This window comes from Pantherophis guttatus, chromosome 1 (assembly GCF_059756535.1).
Source record: "Pantherophis guttatus breed Tessera chromosome 1, ASM5975653v1, whole genome shotgun sequence".
Lineage (NCBI taxonomy): Eukaryota > Metazoa > Chordata > Lepidosauria > Squamata > Colubridae > Pantherophis > Pantherophis guttatus.
In genome coordinates, this window is record NC_142063.1 from 41,956,740 (window position 1) to 41,983,329 (window position 26,590).

The 26,590-nt window shown below is 36.6% G+C and overlaps 1 protein-coding gene across 13 annotated transcripts in view; it reads left to right on the top strand.

Annotated features, from left to right (window-relative positions):
- Window positions 1-26,590, top strand: part of BCL11B (BCL11 transcription factor B) — a 171,237-nt gene that overhangs the window by 73,158 nt on the left and 71,489 nt on the right. For 6 of the 13 annotated variants that reach the window (XM_087872352.1, XM_087872348.1, XM_087872350.1 and 3 more), the window contains one exon: window positions 8,252-8,458. The exons of the other annotated variants lie outside the window; for them this stretch is intronic. In XM_087872352.1, the coding sequence (XP_087728478.1) occupies window positions 8,252-8,458 (207 nt within the window). The remainder of the gene's footprint in view (window positions 1-8,251; window positions 8,459-26,590) is intronic. 13 annotated transcript variants of the gene reach the window in all.

Sequence of the window (26,590 nt, forward strand, 5' to 3'; positions counted from 1 at the left end):
AACATTTCTTAGCTTTTAAAGCTGGCTTAATAGGACTCCAGTAGATCAAATTCTAAGGCAAATTTTTGCTTGTGATTGGCAAAGTCCAATAACGTTGATCAGGAAGACAAATTATAATCTGGAATTTACTGTTATAATGATATAATTTGGATTTTTGTGATAATGCAATAAAATTTTGCAGTATGAACTAGCTTTTGCTCAGTGTCCCCCACCCCCAAATAATTCTGCCTGCCTTCTGTCCTTCACCCAATTTTCCCTTCCATTGGGTTGTCAATATTATATACATATTGAGGATAGATTGCTTCCATTCTCTGAAACAATTTTTTTAAAAATTCTAAAATACTAGGTTTTCTTGAGGATGTTCTCTTCGACAACATGAAGATGAGAGAAGTGTATTGATTGAGGATATCTGAACTGCAAAAATCCAAACATCTGTAAATAACAACAGAGAAATCACTTTCTGTATGCAGTTGTCATCTATTTTGTGTGTGTGTTTGTGTGTATTCCTTGTTAAATAGAAATACGACTTGTTTCTCCAGCACTAGAAGCAGTTTTAGTTGTATTACCTTTAAGCAGCATTGTGCTGTATTTGAACCAGTACTGAATACAAATTCAAAAAATTCAGACCTATGTTGCGGGTAAATTAAGCACATAATGTATTTCAAATGCCTGTAGGGAAAAAAAATGGTGTTTGATAATAATATTACATTGCAGGAAAATGTGACAAAAAAGCTTACTGTAAAATATGAGAACTGTAAAAGCAAAACCTGTAACAATTTATTAGTCCCTCTTGCTTCTGTTATTATTCCACCATATCCTGATACTTTGGTTTTCTCCAAAATCTAGAATATTTATAAAAGTTACAATGGGTTTAACCTTGATGTCTCTTAAAAATAATAGCACTACAGAAATGAAACTAGAGAAATCTTAAAGCTTGCCAAAACTATAAGTTTTGCAGTAGGGAAATAATCACTACATTCTCCAATTAGGAGCTAGCTGAAACCAACGTTTCTACAATGAAATATCTCGGCTATTAGGGTACTAAGCAACATTGTCTACATGAACACTTATGTAGATTTTCATATTGCACATTTTTTATCTCTTGTCTCAAAGCATAATTCAAATATGTAATTGTTTTCTTTTCATGGTAAGTGCCACCTATTAAATTGGTATTTATTTATTTCTCTTTAACCCATTCTTAATTCTAAAATTATAGGTGATGCACATAGTTCTTGACTTACAGCCACAATTGGGATCAGAAAAATCATTTTAAGTGGTGCGGTTGTTAAGTGAGGCATCAAATAACCACACCAGTTTTAACACCTTTTTTTGCCATGGTTGTTAAGCAAGAAATCACATGACTATCACTTGCAACCTTGCCTGCTGGCTTCCCATTGACTTTGCTTATTAAGAGCTGCCTCGGAAGGTTTCAGGTGGCAATCACATGGCCTAGGGATGCTGCAACCATCATAAATGTGAGTCGGTTGCCAAGTACCAAGATCATGATCATGGTACTTGGTGCAGAGGTGCCTTGCAGAGGTACTTTGCAGAGGTGCTGTGACAGTTATAAGTGTGTTTATCAATCACAAGTTACTTATTTCAGCATAACTTTGAATGGTCACTAAGCGAGTGGTTGTAAGCCAAGGACTACCTGCATACCAGAGGTGTCATAATCTTTGTCTTTCGTGCCAGTGTTAGATATAGGTAGTCCTTGACTGATAACCACAATCAAGCCCAAAATTTCTATTTCTAAAAGAGACAGTTGTTGAATGAATTTTGCCCCATTTTATGACCTTTCTTGCCACAGTTGCTAAGTGAATCACTGTAGTTATTAACTTAGTAATAGTTAATAACTATGGTTGTTAAGGGAATCTGGATTCCCCATTGACTTTGCTTGTCCATAAATCTCAGTCACCCTGGGATATTGCAGCCATCACAAATACGAGTCAGTTGCCAAGTGGCTGAATTTTGATCACATGACCATGGGGAGGCTGCAATGGTCGTAAGTGTGAAAACAAGTCACAAGTCACTTTTGTTAGTGGCATTGTAGCTTTGAATAGTCAAGGACTATGATCAATGAATGTAAGTCAAGGACTACCTGTACTATAGGATAGTGTAGTTTTCCTAGTTTGGCACACTCCAGATATGTTGAATTCATCCATCAGTTAGCTCAGCTATTAGGACTATGGGTTGGCAAGGGAGAGGAGTTATAGTTCAGTATATCTGGAGGAGACTAGGTTGGGAAAGGCTGCATTTTTTGCTTTTTCTGCCTCATCTGCAGTTGTTTTGAATAATTTTTCTCATTACTTTTACCTATTAAGAATCACTTTGTCTAACAGAAGAGACTGTCTTAGAATTATTTTGGCAACTACTCAAGAGCCCAAGGGATATGACTCAGTGCAGAAGATATTAGCCACCCTCGTATTTAATTGAGGTGTGGTTTGTGCAAAAAACTTGCAAAGCCTTGGTCAGAATAAGTTACATAACATGTTAAGGCCTGTGGCCTTTGTGCAGTCTGGTTTGTTAAATTTTAGAGAGAAGTTAAAAAAGCTGAATGGTATGTGCCTTTTCAAGTTCTGTGAAAATGGCTTCTCAAAGTTCTCCGTCCTATTTGTGGAGAGAGTTATCAGTATTTTTTTTTCCTCAGATGAAAATAAATTACTCTAGCGGGTGCAGCGAAAGAGTAATGACAATAACTTGGGTTCTTGCTTTTCAGTGTGGATATTTTTTGCTTCTTTTGAAAATGGAAGAGCAGGAATGATATTGGTAGCCATTTTGTATTAAGGTAATTCTGGGTCTAGGGAACTACAGGGCTATAGAAAAGTCTCTATATAACCCTAAATATCTATACAAAAAATTTGGACTGCAAAAATCTTGAACCTCAGTAGATGGCAACAATTCAGAATTCTTTTCTGACATCTAGTGATTGTCTGGATTTTTAAACCCAGATATGATAGCCAAAGAAAATAAGAGTGGAGAAAAATCAGAGTAAAATTGTCTAGCGAGCTTCAAAAACAAATGAGTGTGTGTGTGTGTTTGTATATTTTGAGGGAGGGGGTTAATTGTCACCAAAAAAAAGACTTCTGAAAATGTAATCTCAGCCTGTGGCTGTTTTGAAGTGAGACTAGTCCTGATTTGTGATTTCTACAGACAAGTTTTCTCTCTCTGGGAAGCAATTATCCCAGTGAATGTGGGATACATAAAGAATCAACAATACTCATACATTGTAGGTTTGGTGAAACTAAGAACATCAGTAAAAATTGTAACATTATTAAATAGAATAGACATGCATTTTTTCAGCAATTACAAACTTAAATTTTAAAATATTTTAGGAATTCTTCTTTACTCTTCTTATTCTTCTTTATCTCTTTCTTGAAGTATTAAAAGATCATCTATCTATGCCAAGCAAAATTATTTATATATATTTAGACATTCCACATCTGCCATTTGCTTTCATTGGCTCGGCAGACAAGTCACTTCCAGATTGCAATGTAGGTGCAGTTTCTGTCAGTATCTTATTTTACCTGTTTGTGTAATAATTTGAAATGAGAAGGTGGGAGAGCAAGGAGTAAATAATCTGAAGGTCCAGACTCTGTTTAAAAAATAAAAATCACAAAGGACACATATTTTTTCTTGATGCTGCAGAGCTCAAGTATTTATGCCAAGGATTTAGGGCCCTTCACTTGTGGTTTGGCAACAACTTCACACAAATGTGTTGCCCTGGTAGTCTCTTAGCCATTTAAGATAAATGACAAAATCAAATGCAGTCCATGCAGACTGAAGTGCTGAAAGCAGTGCCAAGGATGAAGTATTTCTATTGGATTCACATCTGTAGCTATCAGATCACCATGCTAGCTATAGTTTTCAGACCGGGACAAATAGATGAAAAACATGAGGAGGATAAATGCTATTTTTAATGAAAAACTAGGCCTTCTAGGCAAATAGGAGGAGGAAATCATAAGTAATAGTTATAGTTTATTTTTTTAATAGTATTTATACAATACTTTTCCTCAACTGTGTCTGAGATGGAATAAATCCAGTAACAATAGTAGTTAATAAAGACATAAAACAATAAAACTGTACTGAAACATTGAAACAAATTTAAGCCATTACTAGTAAATTAAATGACTCGTCACTTAAATAGATTAAAAATAAATCTTTTTTCCCCTTCAGATAGTCTGAAAGGTAGCATCCAGACATCTGTGACCAGGAATGTTTGTTTCTGCTCATACTTAGGCAAGTTCATAAAGAAGGTAATGTGCAGATAATTGGCAAATAAGCTGTTTATAGATAAGAGAAAACAATTGACAACTTTTGCAGAACTTTCAAGTCATATGAGTAATATAATCATAATACCAGGTATCGATTTGCAGCTTAGCAGTCTTTTTGTACCATTTAATGCTTCTTCAAGCATAGTCCAATTTGAAAGAACTTATTATATGATACAATAAGTATGCAGGATCCAATCTGAGTCAGTCACTGGGACCAGAGATAACTGACCAAGATTCATCTTCACTGAAGATGGGCTCCAGCCCAAGTCCAAAAGCTCGGAAGACAAAACCTCTGGTCCCAGTGACCGATCCATATTGGCTACTGCAACATTGTCCTGGGACATGTAAATTCACCTTCATTTGTGAGAAGTATGATATAAGCAAGGTTGCCAGATCAGGCTAATTCTGAAATAGTCACAGATAGCAAATTTTAAGTATTTATATATTTAAATACTTGTAGATCCAGGGATCCTTTACTATTAAATGGCAGTCCCAAGACACATATATTTTATGAACAGGTTCCACAACATGTTCACAGTATGTTCCACAGATTGTATTCCAATATTTAGATAAGGGTTTCTGCTAATCATAGCAGATTGATATCTTATCTGGATTCAGTCTCTTCCTTCATGCAGTCCTTTATTGAACACAAGCAGTTTTCAAAGTCGAATGGTTAAGTTGATGACCTGGAAACCAAAAGACAGTGAGTTCTACTCCTACCTTACTCCTGAAAGCTAGCTTTGAGTCATTCACTCTCTCTCAGCCCAACTCGCATCACAAGGTTGTTGTGGGAAAAATAGGAGGAAGAAAGAGTATTAGACATTCACCAATCAAGGCACTTTCTCAGTTGAAAATTATAATTTAAATAATTTTGGGTGATTTCTGAAATAAAATCGATAGCTCTTTGAATCCTTGAGTGGGAGCAAAGGTATTGAGTAGAAAATTGCTGTAGAAGGGAAATCTCTCTACATTTTCTTTCCTCATATCCCAATATCTTGTTGTGATTTGACAGTATTAATAGTATGAATGAAAATAGTGAATAGTTTAGGTGTTTTTTAATGATGCATTTTGTTATTTGTTTTGTTGTATTCCCATTTTTTTCAAAGATTTGTAATTTGGGAGGTACATACTAGTGTAGATAGGCATTGTATTTAAATAGTTGGAAATGACAAACACGCCGTTTGTAATTTGTTTAACTCCTTTGTCTATAAAATTCACGTGAAATAAATTGCCAGACTATTATACTTGTAAGCTTATTACACAAACTGCAGTTGATTACTACAATAAGTATATTGATTCAAGAGCATCAGGTAATTGTTGGTGGCAGCCAAATACTTAGTTATTGAAAAATGGATACAGCAGCCTGAGTTCTAACTAAAAGTTAACTTCATGCAATATGTGTCTGTGTTATGCTTTTATTTAATTGCTTAAGTCATTCTGATGACTGCCAAGAGAGCAAGAGGGAAAGCATTTCCAACATACCAGAAACAGAGACTAAATACAGTTCTAAATAACAGATGATTTTTAGATATGTGTGTATGTGTTTTAAATGAATAATACAATTTGAGAGTACAATGCTTCTTTCCAGCTATTAGCAACAAAGAAAGGTTATATTCTGTATAAACTTAACATGGGAAATATAATGCAGAAATGAAACATGTAGAATGCATTGTTGGCTGCAGCTCAAGTAGCGACGAAGCCACAATGGGCCATAAATGCTTTATTCTGGGAGCTTGATTCCTGGCACTTGTATGAAGTTGCTTCAGTTATGAGTTGTGGCACTTTGTGTTAGTGTGCTGGGCCTGGTTCAGTAGTAACTTGGCAAGCAGCTCCCCCCCCTTTTTTTTTCTTCTCTTGGCGAGTTGGATTCGGATGGCCATAAACCGTAATCCCCTTTCAATCTGATTCCTAAACACATGCCCTATAGCTCTGGCAATGTCCCTCGGTGCTCTTCCCTAATGCCTATAGGATCTCATACATTGTCCTCTCCTATCACTCTTCCATTTTTGGTTTCTTCATAAGAGCAGGAATGTTGCTGAGAACTCTTACAGGGTTATTATGACAGGCTATTTCCTGCGTACAAATCTGTTTTATCAGAAGTGGTGTTTTTGACTTGGTAAATTATGGTCAGAGCAGCTCTTGAGAGTGGGCAAAAATACACAAACTATTAAGAAGATTTTAGCAACTCACAGTTATTTAGTACACTATTGGAAAATGTCTCTCTAAATATAACTTTTTTGTATCACTATTTTGGTTTTTAGGACAAACAAAACAACAGTATTAATTTATATTTGTACGGAACAACTGGCATGTTCTTTTTAAAGCACATTTCTTTTGCTGCTTGGCGCTTCCAGAAATAAATCACACATTTTCGGAGACTGACAGAAGTTTGTTAGGATGCTGGCCATTTTGCTACATGATACATAGCTAAACGCTACCTGTAATCTTTTTGTTTATACTATGGAGGGATTAAAAAAGAAAAAGAAAGAAGAAAACCCAATAAACAGCTAAAAATCTAGTCACAGATAGATTAAGATGCTAGTGACTCTATAGAGGTAGTCCTCAAATTGAGACTGTAATGGAGCCTGCCCATTGTGCTCATAAATTGTAATGGTAAGAAAACATGACCGACCTGATTTTATGACTTTTTGTGGTGGTTGTTAAGCAAACATGGTAGTTGTAAGTGTGAATGCCACAGTCAAGTGAACACTGTGGTTATTAAGAGAATCCATGGTTTTGCTGTGGTGCAGTTTTGCCAAAAACCAGAAGTGTTAGTTTTATGCAAATTTGTTGTAAAGCGTAGTGATGTGACTGCAGAATCTTGCAAATGGCTGTAAAAGTGACTATGTTGCCAAATGCCAGAAATGTGGTTACATAACATAAGGCCATTTTTTCAGGTCAGTCATAACTTTGAACAGTTGTTAAGCGACCAGTTGTATATCAAGGACTGCATATCTATCAACGTCTCAAGAGTTACTGAGGAAGAAGAAAAATAATACCAAAATAATTGCTTATGTATTTATATTTATATTCTCTTCCAAAGGCAAAGAAAATATTTCCTAAGTGAACATACAGATAAAAAGAAAAAGAAAAAAAATCCCACAGACAAACCAAATAAAATAAGGATGCTCAAAATTTATCATCTATATCAGAGATTCTCTAAGTATGCTTTTCATAGTCAAGTTTTGTCTTTGGTATTATGACTGCAGCCTTTATTCATTCACTTGTTTATATAGTTATTCTACTACTATACTGAATCCCATCCCATGTACCTTTATGGTTTACAGATAAATAGTGCTAACACATTTGGCATTTAAAAGAAAGGGGGAAAGAATCAGTCATTTATCTTTCTCATAGGAAAGGCCTTAGTGGAGAGAGAAGCCTTTCTACTGACTACCATCTCTTTCTGCCCTGTGAGTTGTGCAATGGGCAGAAGGAATAACCTTGAGAAACAGGAGGAACACCCATAACCAGGGCAGTGACTAGATAAAACAAATCTGAGTCCAGGCTAGAGGTGTAAACTAAGAAAGCATATCAGAAAGAACTCTCCCTAGTTCTCAGGATGATAAAGATAGAGAAGTGCATTCAGACTTGCAAGATTCTTTAGTATAACCTTACAATACAAGTAGTATTTGCATGGATGTTTTCCTAGTTTGGTCTACCCTGAAAGGCTGACATCATTGCGCAATCTCAATGCACTTCCTCCTCCCTCCTGTTATCTTCCTGAAAACAAGGGAGCATCTTTTCTGAGATGCTTATTCACATTACAGTTACAGGCCCGGGCTCAGTTTTCCCCCCCTAACAGTTAACTTGGTTGTGGCTTTTTATCCAATTCCTCAAGGTTATTCTCCTTCCTTCCCTTACAGTTTGTTAAGCAAATATGTATTGTAGGTCATGCCAGCCCTACATTGCTCCTGTTCTCCATCTCTGCTTTCAAACATCGGTACCACTGACAGATTTTTCTATTGTTTTTTCCTCAGGGCCGTCCAGGCCTGCAAAGCTGCCGGCGGCCTCCATAACTGCCTCCTCCCACCCTCATGCATCAGTGATCGCACCGCCACCTCTCCGTGCTCTAACCTCAGTCCCGCCCTGCCTGAGCCTGTCCTGCTGTGGTGCGCGCGCAATCTCAGTTGGCGGGTCTCAGAGTGAGACATCAGGCACATTTGGATGTCATTGTCAGTTGTCAGGTAACAGAAACATTTTATTTTTGCTCTCTGAAGATCATCTGCCAACATGATATATCTCTGGAAGCATCAGGTCCATTTGGATGTAAGGACAGAGCTAAAGCACTAGAAATCTTCCTTATCATTGCTGAGACAGGAATTAAAACCAGTTTGGTCTTGTTTTGCCGGGGGTGTGGGCTAGTTGATCTCAGATGTTGCCACCAACACTGGGACTGATGGTTTGTTTATACTGCATTGTGATCAAATGTCTGAGAATCCTCATACAAATGTGATACTCTGATATCAAGATTTCATCTCTCTGGGCTGTTTATGCTAAACTTAATTGGATAACAGTTAGCATCTGAAGTCTTTCTTCCTGATGATTTGTGTTCTTCAGATCTCATTGGAACATGGCATACTTGTGGTCTGTACACTTTCCCTCCACTGCTATAAAAGCCTCTCATTAATTTTGTCTTTGTTCCATCACTGACTTGTATGGAAAGCAATGAAAGGAAACCAATCTTTATGGAAAAGACTTTGTAAATATTGAATACCACTGAAAAAGTTGTCCACTAATTTTACCCAGATTTGGCCAACATCCAAAGGAAGTTCAATGGGAGAAGTTCAATAGTTGGTGAATTGGAGTCCCTATCTTAGGATACAGTGAAGCAAAACAAGTATATCTCTATGAAGTGCATAATTTAACAATGATATCCACTGCTCCAGCATTTGATGACTGCTGGCTTTCATGACTACTAATTAGAAAGGCTATAAGCAAGGTCTATGCAGAGGTAACACATTTTTGAATAATAACTGCTGGGAGAAACGAGATGTTGCCCTCAAATTTGATTGGGCATGGTGGGAACCAGAATATTAAATGAATCGCTAGGCTCATCTTTAGCCCTTAAATAGCAAAGGAAAAATCATTGTGAAAGAGAAATTATTCTTCTAAAATTTCATTGAAGTTTGTCAAATCTTTGATTATGCTGTAAAGGAAGTTTGAATAATGCCTTTTTGAGAGGTTCTCGTTTTCTTCTTGTAATATATTAAGGCTACCATTAATAAGAAAATCCTTTCAGAAGATCAGGATTTGACTTACTTCTACTACAAATATTCATAATATAAGCAACAAAAGCATACTATCAGTGATCTACAACTTTTATATGATCTAATAAAGAGATGGACCTACAAAAGAAAAAAAGTAACAATTTTATATGAAGAAATAAAGGTAAAGAATAAAGAATAAAAGGAAAAGCAAAAAGGTGAGAAATGGACCAAGCAAGAATGAATGAAATATAAGTATTTGCAATAAACAATGAATTCTACACATTAGAATTCTACACATGTACAATTTTACATAAATGTAAGTTGAAGGGATTTCTTTCATGTTCTAACACTCTTTCATACCACTGTAGCTCCATTCATTTATTGCAGCAAGTTAGCCACACATATTGTCTAAGGCTCATGATGCTTATTATTGCAATTGTACATTTTTATTTCTTTGGCAAAGACTGATTTTTGAGACATAAAAGTCCTTGCCCTAAAAGACTTATAATATAAAATATATTTTTCTCAGTAGGCCTTTTACATGAAAAAATATTGGTTTTTCTTTTGAGAAGTGGTAACCTTTAGATATTGTTTAGTATGTTTGAATTGTCTGATGCATGTTACCAAATAACCATGATATGCTGCTAGTGTGGATGATGTTAGCTTGAATAAATGTGAGAATTTTTTTCTTGTAGACTTGGCTGGTTTAAAAGTTAAGATAAAGCAAGGTGTCTAGTTCTAGGCCACATATAGCTTAGTTATTACTTTCCAAGGTTAATATTCATTTATTGGTTTCTTATGAGCTGAATGCATCCTTGTAATATTCATAAGACCTTCATAAAGGAAATAGTAACCTAATTTTTCCATATTTTTATATGTGAATAAATGATGCTGTCATAGCATTTTAGAAAAACAATCCATATTCAGTGAAAGGGATTACATAGGGGAAGTAGTTTGATAAAAGATTTAAAGTACACTTTAGGTTTTAAATACAGGAAATTTGTTTTATTTTAATTTCTGTAACTTGCACCTCCCCACATCCAACAAAACATGTAAAATAACAGTAATTAAAAAATATATACTGACAATATAAAATAGTGCAGTAAAAAGAGAACAAGAATTTAACACAGAATCTGAAGGATGTTAAAATAAAATTTGTAGAAAAGGTAAAGACTTGAAGCATAGGTAGAATACAATGAAGGAGATAATTTCTTGGGCTTCAAAGTTCTAAAAATAAGTCTTAAAGTCTGATGCCACCAAACATTCTCCGGAAAACAAAGATATGGACAGGAATGTCACAATAATTAATCTTAAAAGTTGGTAGGCTTACATTTGACGTACAAGTAACTTGCCTTGTTCCAAAGCATTAAGGCCTTGAAAAGTAATAATTAATATCTTGTGATTCTTTTAAAAACAGTCAACAAGTTGATACAATAAATATTCCATAACAAATATGGATGTCTTCCACTAAAAGGATCCGTTTTAGAGAGTCTCATCTAGATGGGAAGACAGAGGCTTGTTTGCATGTGCAAGATCTGAAAGTGCAAAGTGAGAAAATGAATGTAACAACAAAAGGTCACTGACAAACACTGATTACATATCCTCAACTCTAGCATTTATTTGAATGATGTGCTTGGTTTATTTGAATGAGGAGTTTTGCAGTTAACATTGCTAATATTTTCCCAGTGTATGTTTGCTTCTAACGCAATTTATTTAGCGCAATATAAATATAAACCCATATAGAAAATGTGGCAAGCAAATACTATTATATCCGCATACTTCCTTTGTGATAAACAGATATCAATAATAGTGATAACAAAGAAAGCTAAGACTACTGTAGATAAGAAAAAGTAAAGTACCCAGAAAGAGTATTGCACCTTTGTATATTCACTCCTATATTGTTGGACACTTACCTTTTGGACTGATCTTAAATGAAAAAGCTATGCCAATTTAAATTCTGGGACAATCTGATACTATGGCATCTCAACCTGAGATAATATTGTAGCATACACTGTGTTTATAAAAGCAGTCATTACAGTTTTATTTATTGTCTATTTGTTAAATCTATATGCCACTAATTTGCTTCTAATACAGTCATATAAGCTGCTTTATCACTGTTCTAAAGACTGTTCTGAAAAAATACTTAATTTCAAGTCAAGTTTTGAGTACACATGTAATCAAGGGACATGTAATCAAGCATTGCATTCAAAGTGAGACGGATATTTTCAGGCACAATGGAAAGTACATAGTGTCCTTGACTATTGGCTTTTTAGCAGTTGGTGCATCACCTAGATGTAGTTCTGTTTTAGATTGGATACTGCAACTTTATCCTGGGAAATGTATATTCATCTTTATCCATGGTGATATTTTTCTATGAAGGTAGTTAGCACTTATGCTAGACTTCATGACTGATGAAAGTCCATTACATCTTAGTGCTCTTAATGGTTAAAAGTAAAATTCTCTAGGGGAGTTTTTTGGTGGCTTTGCAATAAAGGTGATAAGAAATTAAATTTCCATGTATCATTATTAAAGTTTTATCTAAGAGAACAAAGAATTATCTTCATCTACCATCGTCTTTTTCATCCTCTCTACTTTTACTCCAAATTCAATATATCAAGTCCCCTTCCATAGCTTTCACTTTTATGCCATCAACTGTGACAAAGTTTAAAATCATAAGCTTACCTTTATTTATACACAGCTTCATAGCATCCATACCTAAACAGTCCACATCCTTTTGTGCTACACAAAATAGTCATTTCAGTCCTAGAATCTAAAAAAGCACACTATTCCCTAGTAGTAGCATTTTTTTCATTAATACATGAAAGAACTGCCCTTCTGCTATTACTACTGCTGTTAGCTTTTCTTGAAGGAAAAGTGTGTGTATCTGTGCTTGGAGAAATATTCTAGGTTTTTAGGCCATTTACTTTGTCACATTTCTTATTATAGTATTATATACAAAAAGTGTACATATTTATTTTTGGTACTCTTGTCCCATTTAATAACTTTCTCCTAGCAATTCTGTTTTCCTGAAATGTCATTTTGCCCTCTTGGAACAAGGGAAGGGAAGGGAAGGGAAGGGAAGGGAAGGGAAGGGAAAGGAAAGGAAAGGAAAGGAAAGGAAAGAAGGAAAGGAAAGGAGAAATTCTTGCAGAGCAGATCACATTTGGTAGTTCTCAGTTTGCACATCTTGCAGTTGTCCCACAACTGAAACAATCTTTCCTATTGGGTTTTCCAACTGGGCAAGTAATATTCCTTACAAGGCCGGTGAAAGGGTGTGTGTGCTTTTCTGATCAAACAGGTGTGCATATAAGTTATAAACTGCTCAGCACCTGACCTCTAGAAACTCTGTGTATAAATATTTATAAATACTTGCTCTGTTTTTTGTCCATAGGCTCAGGATAACAGCTGTCTGAATAAAGATGGTCTTAGTCCTCCCTTTTAGCTGTTATTCAGCACAAAATTAACTGTAATAGCTTTTTATTACTTGGATATTTAATTTAATTTGTATGAAAACACTGATGGTCCTTCTGTGTTGTATTATAATTTGACCCATATGTTTATTGTGGATTTTTGTATCTTTGTAAGCCGTCTTGAATCTCCATGTGTGAGTAGGAGAGCAATATAAATTTTCTAAACAGCAACAAAAATAATAAATCAAGGGACAGTTCTTGCCCTTTCTCCAGAAATTTCCTCATGGTTTGTCCATTTTTCTGAGTAGAAATCATGGGCTGCTCTTTTCTAACCATTTGGTTCTCATGTAGGATACTTATGACAGCTCACATACAAAGTATTTATCATTTGTTATTTCTTTTCATTTTTTTCCTATTTCATTTTTACCAGCAATATTATGGCAGCAGCATATTTTCTTCTGATCATAGAGTAGCAATCAGGGATTTTGCAACAGTGAGATCTCCTGTCTGGTTGCAAGCTAAAAGCTCCACCTATTTTTTTGCATAACTTTACAATTCAGTGTTTTACTGGCTATCTTAGGTTTAAGTTCTAGAAGTTACCCACATAGAACAGGGGTCCCCGATCCCTAGGCCGTGGCCCACTATCAAGCCGTGGCCTATTTGGAACCAGATCATGCAAGAGGCAGCCTGGTGTGCATGCATGCGCAAGCACAGCTCAACTCCCGGAGTAGTGGGCCAGCACACACACATGCACATGCAACAGTCCCCCAGCTGGGGGGGCCAAGTCACGAATGTTGGGGACCACTGACATAGAACACTTTGCTCCCAAGCTCAACAGTTCAATATAAAACATATATTTTAATACTTTGACCAACTCATTAAAGAAAGACTTACTTTGACACTTTCACTTTTTCCATAGCTCCTGGTACTTTTCTACCAAAGTGTAATTGCCATGGCTATCCAACACAACCCAATAATCTTTTAAGATTGTAGATGAAATTATCTGGGAGTTTCTCCCCACTGAATTCAGCAGGATACAAAAAGAATTTTCTTATGGAAGATTGTAATATGAATTGTGTAAGAGACATGCATAGAACATTTTATAATGGCAAGAGTGCTTACAGTGGTCTTTATATTTCTCTGTCCTTTTTGCTAATGCTACTTTAATCTACTACATGTTTTAAATTCTACATAAAGTCAGTTCAGTAAAATACTACTGCAAGATAAGCCCATTCCGTAACATGTTGCTTTGAAATACCTGCACACATCTCCATTGCCATGCCTTTTTGCCTTTACTGGGAGGTTTCTCCCTGCTGAATTGTATTCTGTTAAAATATTGTAGTATCTTTTTCATTAGAAGCTAGAAGAGAATCACAGAATTCTCAGTCTTGTATCATTTCTGTTTTGATTAGCTTTTTCTGAATAGTAGGAAGATGAAGGAAGAGAGGTTGGAACTAATTCTAATAGAACTATTTAAGTTCAGTGAAGGCAACTAGACTTGGAAGTATTTATAGAAAACATAGTCTTCCAGGTGGGATGTATGCACAAATAAACACACACATGTGGGCACACAGTTTAGCAAAATGCATAACCTTTCTGTTTTGTTTTTCTGTGTCTTTTAACATATCTATTAACAACTACTAAGAGGATTTACTATTTGTGTTGCCGCCTACTGCACTTCAGTGGTTTCCTTATATATCACTGAATGGATAAACTCCTTATCTTACATTAGTACTTATCTTGCTCTATTTTGTGACCTCAGAAGTGTGTGTGTGTGTCTATGTATGTACACACACACACACACACACACACACACACACACACACACACACACGTGTTTGGGTCAGATTCTATTGTTGACCTTTTTAAAGAATTTACAATAGATTCAAAGTTAGAAGTGTAATGATACCAGTGAGGGAGTTCTTGTGGCCCTGTGATCCTAACTTTTCTACAGAGGCATTCATTTCAATGGAAGGGTACACAATATGCAGGTCAGTGAGCTGGACAGTCCTTATAGACAAAGATTAATATGTGAAACTATCTAATGCCAGGTCATGATGTGATTTTAATGTCTAGTTTAGGATTGGCGAGAGAGCTCTGTGTATCCACATTGGAAAGCATATTCTTGACTTTATTTGGCAAGCAAATTTAGACTTGATTTGTAGTAACTGATTCCATTAGTGAATAGCTATTCCTTTTTTAGTGCTTGGATCTATACTTTTGTGCATGGTGGCTTTTTTTGTGATGTCAGTCACAGCACAGCATGTTGCAGAGGAAGGCCTTGTCCTATTTTAGTATTTTAGGTTCTTGTTGGCTATATGGATTTTTCTCAATTTTAGAGATCTTTGTAGCTATTATATAAGAATTTCCCAAACTGGGAGGTGTACCTCCTTAGGGAGATGCAGGCAGAGGCATGAAGGGAGGTATGAAGATCTTTATTTTTTTATGCCTTCATTAAAAATTAAGTTTCATTTTATTGTTTTCATTGCTCAGTTGTGTTCATTTGGGTGTTTGGATTTTTAGGAGGGAGTAAGAACATTAAGATTACACTTAGGGAGGTGTGATGGCAAAAACGTTTAGGAACCTCTCTACTATACATTTGAATAACAATTTTGTACCTATTTACTGAAGATAGCTTGACTTATGGTCAATGACTTATAGTCTAATAAACACAATAAAAGAAATAAGTAATAAAGGAAAATAATAGTTCCTAAATTAATACAAATTAATATATTTGATTTGATATTTGTTTCCTATTATTTCCTTAGCTGGTTGGTATTCTATGGTATAGTTTAGAAGAAAACATGATTATATATATATACCTATAAGAAAATAATGAGATTGAACTAGAGGATATATATGCATGTAGGGATATGATTAAATAATACTGTAGTTATTTCTCTTTCTGTCTTCTCATCGCTATTATCCTTAAACTCATTTTTGTTAGATTTATACACCAGCCCAGCCAATGAGAAATCTAGATTGGACCACCCTTGCTGGAAGAAAGGAAAAGAAAAAAAGTCTGAAGCAATTAATACAATCTGTCTAGAAAGCTGCATTATTTCAGAAGCGTTTATGTTAATAATATGGTATGTGTTCCGCACATTTCATAGTGAAACAAGATGCAGACTTTTGTTTCATTCCAGACTGGGTTTATTAAAACCGAGGATCAATGGGAAAACAAAACAGTAATCAGAGTAGAGAATGCAATCTTATCCACATTTTTTTCATCAAGACTTGAGGAGAACAGATAATAGTACAATTTTTGTGTTATATCAGTTATATCATTATGCAGACCAGACACTCTAGAACTGCATTGGAAAATAGTCTGCCCTTGTTCCCTTTACATCCACTTAGGTAACAAAAATGGTAAAAAGAATGTGGGCTATTTATTAAGTACATAGGCAGACAAAGAACTACAAAGGCATATATTGGTAGTACATATAAATGGAGAGTTTTCCCTGCTGAGAAAATACAGCTTTGAATAAGGTGAAAACTGCTGAAGTTTGGGTTTAGCGAACATTAATTATTGATTATGGTGAAATCTATATAATATCTGGAAAAATTGAATTTGTTTGTCATAATTGCACTATGTAAAGTATGTGAACTCCCCTCTCCCCAACTTAGCTCAGACAAAATCAATGCTACGTTTATATGTTTTCATTTAGTTTGGTCTCATAGGCAAACACATTCAAATGGCTGAGTACAGCCTTGTTTTACATAGTTTTAAAATATGGTTCAGATATGGATGAGTGTAGAAAATACAAATACTGCATACACAAAAGTAGTCAACCCCCATAGGCATTAAGAAAAAAGTAAAATTTGTTTTGGAGCATTCTTTCTCCCATGTACAGTGATTCTGCTGTTACTAAGTTAACCAAAGTTTTAATTTGAAAAAAGATACTTAAATTGATTCAATCTGGTGAATCATCGTCATTTAGAGAACACATTGAATAAAAATATTAAAAGATGTTAAAAGTAGATGCTTGCAGCTTTTAGGCATTTGATATTGTATATTTATGTGCTCATGTTAAATTACACAGTTATCAGGTAGAAGTAGATTGTATAATCTAAACACTAAGAGGATAAAGCTGCAACAAAGACAATGGGTCCATCAATTAGAGAGTTAACTGGATTTTATTCTAATATCCCAGTCCAAGAGCCTGAACTCTTCAAACATTCCAAATGTAGAACTAAATCAAAGAATTCTGCTTCAAATCCATACAAGATGTTGCTGTCTGTCTCTCTCCCCCCACTTTCTGACATGAGAAGCATTTGGAAGTATAGTTTCTTTCTTTCCTTTTTATAGCTATCTTAAAAAGGAATTTGGATGTTTAGCACAGCTGGTGCTCATTACATTATGCACTATCAATAAAATAACATGTGTAATTAATTTTTAATGCGATGCTCTATGCAGTGCTTTAAAGCAGTTACTGTATGGGGGGAGAACTGACACTGGTCAACAAGCTTCAGAAATATTAAAAGAGAAAGCTCCATTTTTGCATTTTAAAAAAAGGTGTGGAAAAGAGACAGTAGCTGTCATCAGCTCGCTGTTACTTCGCCAGGCATAATAGTCTGGAACATTGCATGTAAAATGCAAGGAGACCTGAAAAAGAAAAGTATTTAAATAATAACCTGAGCCAGGGGATACAATAGATAGATGTTTGGCTGAGATTTGTGAGACTATGCTCAAATCCTCACTCTGTTATGAAGCTTGCTGTGTGGCCTTGGGCAAGCCTTACGTTTGCTCCAAAAGACTGTTCTCAACACCTTAGAAATGAATTTAATATGGGTAGGATGCAGATATAATGGTTAAATTTGCCTAATGTAGAAGTCCTTCTTTTACTTTTAATGGCCTGAGTTCTGCTCAGAAAAACAAAGCCCTAATCAAAAGAGATAAATGTATCACTGGACTGAGAAGAAAGTTTTCCCTCCTTTTGTCTACCAATCTATATTAAAACTTAGTTGTGGCTTGCAAATATTAAGCAGGGGAACCCTCTGGGAAAAGACAAATTCAAATTGAAATCTAAAAGAAAACAAAGGGGGAAGAATTTGGGATTCTTCCAGGAAAACCATTCAAAAATAATATGAGCCTTCGCCTTTTCTTGTGGCTTTTGGTTGGTTACACTCAAAATAAAAACCAATGTTCTTTGCTTCATATTTGGGGAGAGACACTAATTTGAAAGACAGAAAACCAGGAGGACTGGTAAAAGGCCTGAATCGTTTGCTCTGATAATTGACCAAATAATAAACAAATCTATTTGCACTTTTGTTTTCTTCTCTTTCTCTTCTCTATAATTAGAGTGCATGCCTACTTTCAAAACCAAAACCAAATGGGGATTTTCAAGATACCGAGGTGGGGATGGGGGAAAAAAAGGGAATATCAGCAAAGGGATTCAACTATGACTCCTGGCAATTCCTACCTCTACCTGGGATCCTGTGCCTTTAAACATTTCATAGAAAGCAATCAATTTCCTGGACATGACATTTTTCATTACAGGGTGGCCATCACAGGGGAAAATACACCTGAAGTTGTTGTTGTTCCAGGTAGCTATTATAGGTAGAACAAATCTCTCAGGATATAGAATAAGTAACTTGACTTGTTCAACTGATATATTTATCTTAAACCTCTACTGTACTCCTGGTTTTCCTAAAATTAAAGGAAGGAATTTTTTTTCTGATCAAATTGGCACAGGGGAGCCATTTAAGGAATTTCAATAAAGAAAGAAGGCTTATAGAGTAAGGTTAATATAGTTTAAAAACCCTTTAGAATGTAAAAAAAGTATTATTTTAAAAAATGTTGAAAAAGAAATTTTGAGTAGTTCGGAGAACCGGCAAATACCACCCCTGGCTGGCCCCAGAGTGGGGTGGGAATGGAGATTTTGCAATATTCTTACCCCAGGAGTGGGGTGGGAATGGAGATTTTGCAGTATCCTTCCCCTACCATGCCCACCAAGCCACACCACATCCACCAAGCCATGCCCACAGAACCAGTAGTAAAAAAAATTGGATTTCACCACTGATTTGGACAAAGATACTTCTGACTATAATATAATACATATAATCAAAGACACTACTTCTTGAAGATTAAGCTATATGCCAGAAAAATCACATGTTGAAGATTAGTTTCCAGACCATAGATGGAGCAGTCAAATACTTAGGTAAAATGTGGTATATTTCCCTAATCAGAAATTGGACAAGAATTTCCTTTATTTTCTTTTTTAAAAGCAACATCATGTTAGCAACAGAATAAACCACTATGGGTGATTTGTATTGTAAAGTCAGCTGCACTACCTTAATCTTACAACTCATCATTTTTATTAAATGCAGTCAACCAGTTGAATGTCTTTTTGCAAATACCTCATTAAAAAAATTAAAAATACAGAGGAGAGGAATGTTTGTCTGTTAGTAAATGAACCAACAAGTTGGGGAGTATGGGAAGTTCACACACTAGTGATCGGCACAGAAGTTTAGTCCTAGGTTTTTGGGTATACGTATGTAATAACAAGATGTTTCCAGATATTTTCTCATTATATTAATAGAAATACTTTATCTGACATATGTTGAATGATGTTCTTGTTCTATGAAAATGATTTGTTTTAGTGCTTTTACTCTCCATTTAATGTGTAGTCATATAGTACTAGTTTATTAGAAGGTAGGCAAGGATAGACTTGTGTAAAAATACAACACTTTCAGAACACATTTAGAAATCGATAGAACTTTGTAGGGATAAGGCTAAATATTTAGAAGATAGGGCTGCTCAACTCTTTTCAGTGCTATATATTAATTTGTATTTAGGAACAAAAATTTACAAGGGTAGATTTATATATTTGCCTGTGTGTATGAGCGAGTATAAAGGTTCTAATAATCTTTTGCATTGAGGTGAATGCCTACATTCTGGTATAGATATACTAGATTGATAAGAGGTTATATTTTGCAGTTGTCAAACTATGGCAGTGGAATTGCTTTCTATTTGATCTCTGTTTTTCTGACAGTGAGAACTTGTCTGACATATGATCTAGTACCTAACACAACAGTTTTGCTTCACTATAGTGTGCTATACCTCTCGGAATTAAAACTAGATTAGATTCAAGGTTATTAATTTGAGAGCAAAGTATGGTAAGTAGGAATTATAGTTATACTAATATCCACATATGTGCCACACATATTGCATGTCCACATATGTAATATAAATGCTTATATGATGGAGTCTTTGTGGATACTATAGAACACAGGTTTTAGTTCACAAGCAGTTTTCCCATATATATATAATATATGTGAAGATCACATCACTCCTCTGCAGACGATGTGTGCAGTTGTTTGAGAGATGTAGTGATAGTGGAATTATTTGGCATATTGACATTGTAATTTTGTATAACAGGGCTGGGAAATAATGGTTTTCAATAATCAGAAGCAGGAGAGAAAACTGAGTTTATAGAGGTAGGATGAGAAAGAATGAAAATAAATTGTGCATAGCCAACAGGGACAGCATTCTTAGTTACCATACCAAAGTTTAAGGTTTAAGGTTTAAGGTTTATTTGGATTTATATACCGCCCTTCTCCCGAAGGACTCAGGGTGGTGAACAGCCAAAGATAAAACACATACAATATAAAGTTTAAAAAACAATTTAAAACATATTAAACAAATTTGGCCCATACTAATTAAAACACCCCTTTTTTTAAAAGCTCCCACATAACACCGCTCCTGCGTGAGGTGCACTGGCTCCCAGTGGTCTTCCGGGTGCGCTTCAAGGTATTGGTCACCACCTTTAAAGCGCTCCATGGCATAGGACCTAGTTATCTTTGAGACCGCCTGCTGCTACCGATGACCTCCCACCGACCTGTGTGCTCCCACAGAGAGGACCTCCTTGGGGTGCCATCAGCCAAACAATGTAGGCTGGTGACCCCCAGGGGGAGGGCCTTCTCTGTGGGGGCACCTACCCTCTGGAATCAGCTGCCCCCAGAGATAAGGAGAATTCAAGACCTCGGTGCCTTCCGCCATGCCCTTAAAACTTTCTTTTTCCAGCAAGCCGGGCTGGCTTAACATAACATTTTTTAAAAACATTTTTAACTGGTTTGTCATTTTAAATTGGGGCCAAATTAATATATCCTTTTAATTGTTTTTAATGTTTGTATTGTATGTTTTTAGCTGGCTGTACACTGCCCTGAGTCCCTCGGGAGAAAGTGCGATATATAAATTCGAAATAAAATAAAATAAATAAAATAAAAGCAAATTAAAATTAAGCAATTAAAAAGAGTTAGGCCAGCCCAGCTTGTTGGAATAAAAAAGTCTTGATGGCGGAAAGTGCATAAATCAGGGATCTTCCGTATTTCCGGGGGAAGCTCGTTCCAAAGGGCAGGTGCCCCCACAGAAAAGGCTCTCCCCCTGGGGGCCACCAGTCGACACTGTTTGACCAACGGCACCCTGAGGAGCCCCTCTCTGTGGGAGCGTACTGGCCAGTGAGAGGCTACCGGTGGCAGAAGGCGGTCTCGTAGGTACCCAGGTCCTAAGCCATGGAGCGCTCTAAAGGTGGTAACCAATACCTTGCAGCGCACCTGGAAGACAAACGGGAGCCAGTGCAGCTCGCGCAGGAGAGGTGTTACATGGGAGCGCCATGTTGCTCCCATAACCACCCACGCAGCTGCATTCTGCATCCCATAACCAGTTGGAGCCTCTGGGTGCTCCTCAAGGGGAGCCCCATGTAGAGAGCATTACAGTAGTCCAGGCGGGAAGTGACGAGGGCATGAGTGACCGTGCATAAGGAGTCCCGATCCAGAAAGGGACGCAACTGGCGAATCAGGCGAACCTGATAGAAAGTCCTCCTGGCCACAGCCATCAGATGTTCTTCTAAAGACAGCTGTGTATCCAGGAGGACACCCAAGTTGCGAGCCCTCAAGGCATCAAAAGCCGGTCAAAATGTACATTTGGATAATTTTTTCAGATATTCTGTACAATTCTAACCATCATAGTAAACTTGAAATATAATCAAACTGATGTATTTTTTCCAGTATAAATTCTATAATATTTCCCAGAATATTAATATATCATGTTTCTATTGCTTGATTTATACATCTTGAGAAGCCATATTTTACTGAGCGTGTCACAATTGTCTGTTTTGAGAACGAGCTAGCCTAAACAAGGAAATTACATGATGGGTCTACCACTGTCAGTCAACCTAGTCTATGACTGACTATAACTATGACTGACCAAAGGGATAGGTGGTTATAGAATTAAATCATTTGGTGAACATTTTTCAATACAAAAAAGGGTAATGCATTATCCAAAAAACTCATGCATCTCCCTCTCTTCCTCCCCACCCTCTTATCTATCTATTACTGTCAAAGTAGCCAGAGGTCAATCAGTAAATATAAATCTTTCTGTCTGTCCATCTGTCTGTTCATCCATCATCATCCATCCATCCTTCCATCTATCTAGCTTATCTATCATTTTACAAGTTCCCCAGAGCCTCTTCTTTTCAAAATCATTCTTGAAATGAGAGCACAAAGCAGTTTTTAATGTAGAATGTTCTTAATATTTTGTGCAGCATTATTAATTCTTTTATAGGTCAAAATTTTGAAGACCACTAGTTTGCATCCAGTATAATTAAAATAAGTTACCCCAGAGCTGACTTGAATCAAAGTGCTCCTTTCAATGTGTTGTGCCACTATTTTTGTAGCATAGAATTAATGGAATATTGGAAAATAAATATAGGGAAGAAGGGATTTTCTGGTATATCTTGTTAAGTTTAGCCAGTTTTGTAAGATCAGAACAACAGTGTTTAGTCTCTTTTTGTCTTCCAAGAAGTGGGAAATGAAAACCTCAATGATTCAATATGATCAGTCTTTAACATACGAAACAAGTTTATTTTTTTTTAAAAATGAATTTGTCTAAAAGAATTAGAAGTCTGTGAACTTACAGAAGGTGTGAATATTTGAGATGACAAGGGCATTTGGAAAATGTCCCTAAAACTGCACTTTAAATATTTTTAATCTTTTTCTATATAAATTGTGTGAATCTCTAGTTAAAGAAGGACCGAGTTACACAGTCTATGTAAGTAACACATTTGAGGTTCTATTTTAAAGTCAAATAGAAAGGCTATTGGCTTACACAAATAGTTCATCTGTAAGAGGTAAAATTATTGATGTCTGCCCTCCACTGAGTATTACCGTGTTTCACTGAAACTAGGACCTGTCCGGATAATAAGCCCAATTGGGCTTTCGAGCACATGCACTAAAATAAGCCCCCCCTAAAATAAGCCCCCCCAAATACTTAGACGCATGCGCAGCTACCACACAAATAACATGACATGAGGAGGCGAGGCTGGAGAAGGGGGGAAAGGGAGAGGGAAAATGCCCCACAGGCCTCATATGCACCTGCCATCCACATGGAATGGCCTTGCGGAGGCCACTCCTGCAAACCCTAGCTCGCACGCCCCTTCTCTTAGTGGCAGTCGCAAAGAGCGGCCTGCAAAATTTTTTTTGCCAGCCCTAGCCCTGTCGACCTGAGACTGGGGGGACGGGGACTGGCACTGGAGCTCTTAGCAGTGGTCGGTGCGGGCTGTCTGCGCAGCCATGAAGCGGGATCGGCATGGCCGGTTCTTGCCCGCAGCATTGCTGGCGAGGATCGGGTCAGAGCCTCTGCCACTGCCACCTGAGATCAGCAGGCCAGATTTGGTGAGCCAGATGAACTGCTGCCACTCGGGAGAAGAAGAGAGAGAGGAGGCGCTGTGAGAGAGCCCATTTCTCACATTCTTCTCCTCCCTGCAGCAGCAGTGCGTTCAGATCCCCGAATCTGGCTTGCCGATCTTGGCTGGCGAGGGGGAGTGGCAGGTGGGGAGGAGAGGGACAGTGGAGAAGCGAGATGCATGGAGCGAGATGGGACTCCCTTTGCCGTCTCTTCTCACCTCCCTTGCCGGGCATGGAGGAGCTGGAAGTCAGGTAAGACGTATCTTGCTTCTCCGCCGTGTCTTACCTGACTTCCAGCTCCTGCCATGCCCAGCAAGGGAGGTGAGAAGAGATGGCAAGGGGAGTCCCATCTCGCTCCATGCATCTTGCTTCTCGTGCCGCCTCACCCCATCTCACCTGCCACTCCCCCTCGCCAGCTGAGATCAGCACCGGTGAAGCAGCTGGTCTGCACTCCGGCACCAGACCCCTTGCCACGGGCCAAGATTTAGGGGTTTCCTGCACCTCAAAAATAATAAGACCCCCTGATAATAAGGCCAAGGGCATATTTCGGGGGTCAAAAGAAAATAAGACCCTGTCTTATTTTCTGGGAAACATGGTAATGTTCTTGATAGTGGCAGTGAGTTGCCTGTAAAATAGACATTTTCATTGCTAGGATTTTCCTTAATAATTTGTGATCTGACCAATCTTAGTTTGTATGTATCATATTATCCCTGATTTACAACAACTTGTAATTTGCCAAACCAAATGTAGGCTATCAGCCAAGGAATTCAAAAAGTTTTATTGTTGTTTTCCTGGGACTTCAAAAATGGGAGGGAAGCTGAGTTTGTCATAATAAGTAACAGAAATTTCCTTGCACCTGCAAAATGGAAAAAAAACAACTGCTGGTTGTCACAAAACATGTAAATCTGGATTATGATGTTTATTACCATATTAGAAAGTTATTTTATTTATTTATTTATTTAAATAATTGATAAATTGCCTAAGTGTTGAAGTAGTTCTGAGTGGTGTAGAATACATTCATAATTACACATTAAAAACAAAACAACAACCCTGAATATCAATAAACCATTAATGATAACAACAGTTACCATGGGTGAATAGGTGGCAATATAAATTCAATAAATAAATAAATAAACACAAAGTTGAGGACACTAATATATAGTGTTCCCCTATATATTCTCCTATATATAAGAAGAGCAAAAATAATTGATATCAAATGCAGAGTTACAACCATCCTTCCTCTGGGCCTGCTGAACTATCCTAGTTTTTAAGGGTTTCCTAAAAAACAAAAAATCAACACCACTGAATTGTGCAGACTTCAGTGGGCATCTGATTGCAAAGGGCAGGCCAGCCACAAATAATAGCTGTTTTTGCATTGTATATTTTATTTCAGAGAATAATGTATTCATATTATTTGTAATTCTTTTGGCAGCACAAAGTGTTTTATAATTTTTATAGTGTATATTCTCAGATGGAGCTGATAAGCACACAAGGTCTTCTAGTGGACTGAGTGTTCATTAAATATGGCCAAATCCAGTAACCTATGCATTTAGTCATTGAGGCTATATTCCTAATAAACAAATCAAAGCACATTATTTCTATTTTATGTAAATATTGTTTCATATATTAATTATATCAGGTCAAATCAGGCCTCAATGCATTTACTAGAAGCTAGTATTTATCAAGTGGTGTGAAATAAATCTAATGATGACTTATATGATTGAATGGATCATGATAGTTCTAGCATCCAAGAAATTATTTTTATTTACTCTTTAGTTGCAACATTTTTCACAAGAATCAGTTCATACAGTCAGCTGCCCGTATATGTGTAAAGAAATGAAATCATATAGATCTACTGTACTGTATACTATCTATTAAATTACCTTCTCTGATGTATATTCAAGCAACAGAGGTTTATTTATTTATTTTTTATAATTTATTTATTTATAATTTAATTTATATACCACCCTTCTCCCAAAGGACTCGGGGTGGTGTATAGCCAATTAAAAACACAAGGTACAAACAACAGTTTTAAAATAGTTAAAAGTATTAAACAATTTCGGCCCGAATTTAAAACCCAAAATTTAAAACACCCAATTTAAAATCATTTACATAGATAGCCCTGCCTGGCGGAACAGCAGAGTCTTAAGGGCACAGCGAAACACACGGAGGTCGGAGATCTTGCGTATTTCCGGGGGCAGTTCGTTCCCCAGGGCAGGAGCTCCCACAGAGAAGGCCCTTCCCCTGGGTGTCGCCAGCCAATATAACTTGGCCAATGGCACCCTGAGGAGTCCCTCTCTGTGGGAGCGAATTGGCCGGTGGGAGGCTATTGGTGGCAGAAATTGGTCTCGAAGGTATTCAGATTAGCATTTTACTTGTATGTAATGTGTAAATATATTTCTGAAAATGAACATGTTTAATGAATTTTAACTTTATGTGGAATGTATAAAATACCTTTCCATTTTGTAAAAAAATCCTTTTTTAAGAAACATCCCTGTAATCAAATTATAAGGATAAATCCTAATAAATCCAAAGAAGAAATGCAACTTTCCCTTTAAAACAATTTGACAATTATTGGATACTACAAATCTAATTCCTGTAGATCCAGGTGAGTTTTAGCATAGTGATGTTTTTCTGTATAACATGTAATAACTGCTGTTGGAGGATTCGGGAATTAAGCTTGATTACTTATCTTCATTAATTTTATGACTTGAAATTTTAGGATCATAATCAATAATCAAAAGGATCCTAAAATGATCCTTCAATCATATGAAGAACGGTTGCAGGAACTGGGTATGTCTAGTTTAATGAAGAGAAGGACTAGGGGAGACATGATAGCAGTGTTCCAATATCTCAGGGATTGCCACAAAGAAGAGGGAGTCAAACTATTCTTCAAAGCACCGAGGGTAGAACAAGAAGCAATGGGTGGAAACTAATCAAGGAGAGAAGCAATTTAGAACTAAGGAGAAATTTCCTGACAGAACAATTAATAAGTGGAACAACTTGCCTGCAG